At 46.9% G+C, this 6,818-nt stretch overlaps 1 protein-coding gene across 1 annotated transcript in view; it reads right to left on the reverse strand.

Moving 5' to 3' along the window:
• LOC108639972 (voltage-dependent N-type calcium channel subunit alpha-1B-like) overlaps positions 1-6,266 on the reverse strand; it is an 8,545-nt gene extending 2,279 nt beyond the window's left edge. The window contains exon 1 of the mRNA XM_018074107.1: positions 5,983-6,266. Within this exon, the coding sequence (XP_017929596.1) occupies positions 5,983-6,075 (93 nt within the window). The 5' untranslated portion in view covers positions 6,076-6,266. The remainder of the gene's footprint in view (positions 1-5,982) is intronic.
• Between the last annotated feature and the right edge of the window lie 552 nt (positions 6,267-6,818).

Below are 6,818 nucleotides of genomic sequence, written 5' to 3' on the forward strand. Positions count from 1 at the left end.
TCTTTATTATAGATTATTTAGTATTAAATTATTGACAGGAGTTTCGATACAAATTCAGTGCCAAATGAAAACATGTACATTTGGAAGTCAAAGACGTAGGCAAAAAATGGGAACAAAGAGGTAAAAGCAAAGGAGATTGATTTCAAGCCCATGTTAATTGGCTTTGGCACCTGTAACCAATTTCCAAATGTGCCTCAGATCCCTGTTTTCAGCTGAAGTCAATGGAAGTAAAGCAGCCTTTCCCAAAGAGAAGCAAACTTCCAAATTAAGAGATTAGAAATCTTTTTTTTTTTCCAGTGGCATTTCTGGCCATCAGAGCCATGGGGCTGAGCTGCTCTTTGATGGACAGTTGCTTCCATTTTGCAGTTCTGCTAATGACAAAAGGGGATTGTTTGTTCTCTTCTACAGAAGGAGCAGGAATGTCAAGGCTCGTGGGCCCAGGAGGAAGGAGCAGGTTTGACACAGGGATGTGTTTGACCAGCTCCTGCTCAGCTCTGACCCAGACCCACACTTTGGGCACAGCACTTGTTATAGAAAACCAGGTTTTTCACTCCTAAATTTGGGCCTGTTCAGCCTCAAGAAGAGAAGACTGAGAGGAGACCTCCAAAATGTCCATCAGTGCCTGCAGGGAGGGGGCAGAGGATGGAGCAGGCTCTGCTCGGGGGGCCCAGCAATGGCACAGGAGGAACAGGCAGGAACTGATGCCCAGGAAGTTCCACCTGGACATGAGGAAGAACCTCTTTGCTGGGCTATGACTGAACAGAGACCAGAGAGGGGGTGGAGTCTCCTCACTGAGTATGTTCCAGAACCTGGATGCAATCCTGTGCCATGGGATGGCCCTGCTGGAGCAGGGAGGTGGCACCAGCTGGGACACCGTGGGCCCCTCCACCTGACCTGGTCTGTGACTGTGTAACACAACAGCACATCCCCCCACAGGGGCTTGGCGGGAGGTACATCCCAACTCAGCAAGCCCACCAGAGAGCACTAATCACTGGAGATGCCTCCAAGCTGCTGGAAAATACTCCCTTTGGACAGGCTTTTCCATCAGGGGCCAAATTAAGGTTTTATTTCTACAAATCAACACCCTACACACCTCAGAGGGCCCAGCTGTTCCACACACTTCATCCTTCACCCTGTATTATCTCCATTCCCTCCACCTTTCCTGCCTCAGCAACCCCCCTCCCACACCCCTGTGGCCTGGCAAGGTGACAGTCACCTGCAGGTCACACACACAGGCACTGACTGGCCAGACAGAAAAACACAGCAGGGCAAAGCTGAGCTCTCATTGTAGGCCTTTGGCTGAAATGGAGAGGAGAAAATAAAAACCCACACCCAAAACTAACTTCTCCTCCACTCAAGGAGATGTTTCCACAAGCAGCAGCACCTCCAAGCCCTCTGTGCCTCCACAGAGCCTCCCCAGTGCTGCTCAGAGGACACAAACCAGCACTGGCAGACCTCCAGCTGCCCATCCCAGTGCTGTTTACCCACAGAGAAACAGCGACAAAGGCCATCAGACCTTTTATAACCTTCAACAGAAATCCTACAATAAGCATCTTCTTCCAGCAGTTGCTCCACAGCAAGAGCTGGAGGGATCCCAGGGATCAACCCAGACAGAAAAGAGGGAATAAGGAAGAGGGGGTCACAAATCATCCTATGTGGTTTCAGAAGTTGCCTTACTGCTCCTCTACTTTCCCTCATGCACAGAGGGGCTGGTCTTCAACCCCACACCACCTCCTAGTTCAACAGCTATGGATAATCCGTGGCAACAAAGGCCTCCCAGCCCATCCCATATTTCCATCCCACAACTACGAGCGTGCCTCTAAAAATAACTTTTCTAACACACCCAAAAAAAGCTACCTTTACCCACATCCACTCCTCCACATTACTCCCTCACTTCCTTGAAGCCTCATATCTACTCTGCTCCCAGTCTTTGCTCAATCTAGGTCAGGTGCCTTGTGATTACAGCTCCCAGCTTTAAAGAGCCAGCCTTCAGGTACTCCAGGGTTTGAGAGGATATGCTCTTCCCAAAGTTAGGACTGCACAAAGCGCTTAGGAAGCGAGTCAAAGAAGTTCTGAGCTTCCAGGGAAGCGGGAGGGCTCACAGATGGATTTGGGTATTTATTACGAAGCAAACCAGTCAGGTTGGCAGTGAGCAGCTGGGGAAATCAGAAGGGATGGAAAGAGGGTCTTTTCTAAAGCCTGCCTAAATTCGCACTGACTCAGCCTAAGAATCAGGGCAGTCACAACGAGATGTGCCCCTTTGGGTAGAGGTCCAAAAAAGGATTCACAGGACTGTGTGTGACGGAAGGAGGGCAAGGACACGGGTGAGATGCCCTGGGTAGCACTGGAATGGCACTGCCATGGGCTCAGCACCCACCCCTGCTGCCAGCACGGCCTGCAGCCCCCTCCAGACAGGAGGCTGTGCCCTGCTTGGGTTCAAGAGCAGGAGAGCAGGTGATAATGAGTGTCAGTGTGTGAGCGGGGAAGGAGGGCGGAGAATCTGGGCAGCAGCCAGAGCTGTGCCAGCAAGTTGTTTGCTGTGGACACAGCAAAGCTTGAGACTGGGCCAAACACACATTTAATCAATATGTTTCAGATCAGAAACAACTTCTGAGTCTGGAAAGTCATTACTATTCCTAGTCCACGTCCTAGTGTCTTTCCTTGGCCTTCGGATGTGACAGCCTTGATGGGTTTGGGCGTGATGGGTTTTGTTCATCCAAAGGTTAATATGAACAGCTCACATATGGCTGCAGGAAGTGCCTGTGGATGGGATAAAGCATTAAATCCATTAGGAAATTGCAAGAGCTGTCATGGTGAATATCTGAGAAAAGTCATATCTGTCCTCACATCAAAACCAGCCCAAGCCCTGCAGGGAACGTCCTACAGACCCCCTGGTGTCTTCAAACAGGGGCTGCCCCAGAGCAGGGCAGAAAAGAGATTTCCTGTCCTGCAGGTTCTGAAATCACCTCTGTCAGACTGGGCCAAATCTAAAGTCACCTGAAGCTTCTCATGGAAAACTGAGCCATTGGGAAGGAAGCAGGGAGGGAAGGAACGTGTCTCAGCCTGCACAGCCAAGAGCATCGTGAGTATCCACCAGCGAGGCCATTCAGGGCTGGGAGGGGAAGTTCACAGTCTCACATTTGGAGCTCTCAGCACCAGGCTCTGGGCCACTCAGTACAACTCCCTCAGCATCTTTTAGCTTGGCAGCATTCCAGTGTGTACAAACAATGCAATATTTATTGGGGCACAGGGAGCCTGACTCTACAACCACTGGCTGAGGCACTCACTGAGATGGGCAGGAGCAAATCTGCAGCATCTCTATCCACTGGACAATTGCTGATGTGAATTAAACCCTTCCAGCAACCAAAGCACGTGAGAGCTCCAGCTCAGAGTAGGCGAGAACCTCGGGGGTAGGTCAGTCTGCTGCTGCTGGGTGAACAAGCTGATTTCTCTTGTCTGAAGATGAAACCAGTACTCCAGTTCACCACTAAATTCTCTGACCACCAAACCGGTGTTTCTCGGAGCTTTTGTCCAAGATTTCCACCCCAGAGCCAAGTGATGCTTGTCTGTGCTACAAACCACATACAGCAAATGGACAGAGAAAAATCCCTCCTAACTCAGCCATTCCAAATCCTGAAATATTGGAGGTACTGAGGCATCACTTGTGCTTCATTAGCCCTGTTTGTCAAAGTAAGAGGAGCACAGAAAACAGCCAAGTGAGATTGCACTGCAGGTTCATCTCTTGGGTCTCAGGGGAGATAAATAGAAGAAAATGTTGATTAGAAGACAAAAATCATTAAAATGTTTGTATGGGCTCCTCCCTCTTCTCCTCAGCTTTAACAAACAGACAGTCTTAAGATTTTTGTCTTTGTATCTGTGGAATAAAGTACCCAGGCAGCTCTGGTTTTACTTCAACAGCTCTGCCTACATCTCCAGTCATCAAAGGCTCGTGATGTGCATCTCACGTCCTTAACATCTGATTAACTCTTCAGTGATGAGCCCTCACTCCAATTTGAATATTTCAATGAACCCAGGAGATGGAAATGTATATCCATCAATCATTAACCAAGGAAAGGCCAGTTCCACTCCTGCCAAAGACAGCCCAAAAGCACCTGCTGTTCTGCAGAGGCATAGAATTTGACTCAACAAACCTGTAAATGTATGGGAATGTTCACCCACTCTGGTTTAACATGGATTTGTAACATTTTCAATGAAGCAACTTCCAGTTTGTGGAAGCAGCAGGAACGTTCTAAAGCAGCTTCACTTTGAAACCAGAAGACACTTTTTCTTACTCACAATGCTTAATCTTTCCAGCATATGTTGAAAATAAAAGATATTTCATGACTTGTAAAGACTCTCAGTGTTATTCCACGCTAAACCCCTTTATACTTCAGAGTTATGAATGTGCTGTAGCTAAAATGTTTTAAGAATGCCTGGATCAAAGGCAATGGTGCACAACAGGGATGAAAATCAGGAGTTAATTCTTCCTTCCTCACCAAGGCAGAGTCAACAAGGCAAAGACTGCATTTAATACACACAGTTATCTTACAATATCTGGTGGTAATACCAGTGCCCCCTTTGGAATGATTTGAGCAGGAACTGAAGGTGTTTGTGCCGTAAAATGGAATCAATACAGTGGGGAAAAGGACAATAAAATGCCTGTGGAATCCCCTTATAAATCTGGGGACATAGAGAAACATAAAACCGACTTGTTAACCACACCTGCTGCTGCTTAAAACATCACCAAAGGGTAACCAGACCAAAACAGCCACAAAACTGTTTCTCCCTTCACTAGTCCATATGTTCATAACCATGGAAAGCGTTTTCCAGCTCGGTCACTACCCTGGGCCTAAACTTGTGCTTTGCTCACAGCCCCAGGCTGGCCTTGCTGACCCCTCCTAAAGCACGCAGAGAATGTTAAATGGCAGAGAGATCAACAGAAATGCATGTATTCATCTTATCCTCCTCACTTGTTAAGCAGAAATAATTCAGGGACAATAAGCAAACCCTGTGGAGGTGAACAGGCAGCAGGAGCAGCTCCATTTCCAATTTAGGACCAAGTAGGTGACCCTGATGCTCCTTTTGGATCCATCAGTAACACACTTTTTCCTGCTTCTGAAGGATGAGATTGTGAGAGTTGCCCACCCTTGGAAACTGCAGCAACCAGTGTACAGGGCCTCTAGTTTTTGGCAGCAAGCCTAATATTATTTTTGTTTGCATAACATAATATCTACATGGCAAACACATATGGATCCATATTTATTCATCCATATTTATTCAGCCTTTGAACATGCACCAGGATTAATGCATTTGGGTATGCAAGACTTTCCAGATCATTAACAGTAGGAGAAAAATCAACCCAAGTGTTACACATTTTTCCTACATGATAAATGGAAGAACTGTTTTGAAGCTATTCTTCTATTTTCTTTTGAAATAAGGTAATTGGGCTCATTACCATAAAGCCTGCAGGGAAATTATTTTCCTCTGTAAGTTGGTTTCATTTTTTTTGGAAGGGAAGTGCAATCATCTAAACCCAAAGTTTGCTCTGTAGGATCCTTCACATGCACAGTAGCAGGAAGAGACTCTTGAACCTAAAAGGTTACTCTGTTCTACCACTCCCTGGGAAAATATCACAGAAGTTTATTTGATTCCAGAGATAATTCTAAGCATTTATCAGTCCTTTCTTGTCTTGGTTTAGAGATAACCTAAGTTTGAAGCTCTTCTGATGAGAACAGAAGCTCCATCTCCTCTCCTGCAGCTGGGCAGGGCTGGCTGGAGTGATGAAGCATTTGTGCAGATGGGATCAGGAGGGGAGAGTTCTTCTTGTTGGCACTGAGCGATTCTTTTTGTGATTGGCAGATCAATGCCTGTTTGTTTACGTGTGGATCTTTAAAATAGATGCCAGCACTCCCAGCACTGGGGGGCTGAGTGTTTTCTGCATCAGAGCAGAACAAAAACTGCACATAAATAAATGCAACTCACCAATCTCTCCGACATCGGCGTCTTGTCTCCATCCGGCAAGTGTTGTTCCAGAGCCAGCACGATACAATTGGCTATGATTGTAGCTAAAATCATGTATTCAAATGGAGTGATGACCAAAAAGTTAAAGAAGACACTGGACAACAGAAGGGGAAACCCGTCCAAATCCCATTTCTACCCCCAAAGTCACATTAATTGAGCATTCTAAGATTTCTTGTATTTTTGAAGGCATTCGGTCTCCCTGATTTCCTCAGTTCTTTCTGGGTTGTGTTTGGAAAAAAAGTAGGCAATTGGTTCTCTTCTTTGAGAGAGTTAGAGTTTTACACAGAGTCAGAGCTGCTCAAGGAATTTGGGAGCAAGAAAGTAAAAGGTCCAAAGGAAACAAAAACCTATTAATAATCATTGGTTTAAAATGAGATTGATAAACTGAACTGCCTCAGAATAGATCATACAGCTGAGCACCATCTGCTGAATTGTCCTTCAGAAACATTTCCCTTCAACACATGGTGCAAATAAAGTGATGGGCTGGAAAAGTTTGATTTAGAGTGTCTACACAGGTCCAAAACGTGAATTACTGCTGGATTGCAATTCTCCCAGTGAGAATAAAATCACCAGCGCCCTGTCGGGATGTAGGAGAGAAGCAATCCCAGGGGAAGGATCCCAACCCGGCACCAGGTCCCTCCTTTTGCTGTTGTCTCCAGCCCTGAGCTGTGCCGAGCCCCGGCTCTCCCAGGGTGGAGCCGCACCGGGGAGGGCAGAGGGGCCTGGGGGTGGGAGATGGATCCGCTCAGCACCACAGGGAGAGGCTCAGCACCATGAGGAGAAACTCAGCACCACGG

Source organism: Manacus vitellinus, unplaced genomic scaffold (genome assembly GCF_001715985.3).
Source record: "Manacus vitellinus isolate BGI_N305 unplaced genomic scaffold, ASM171598v3 scaffold_27_pilon, whole genome shotgun sequence".
Classification (NCBI taxonomy): Eukaryota; Metazoa; Chordata; class Aves; order Passeriformes; family Pipridae; genus Manacus; species Manacus vitellinus.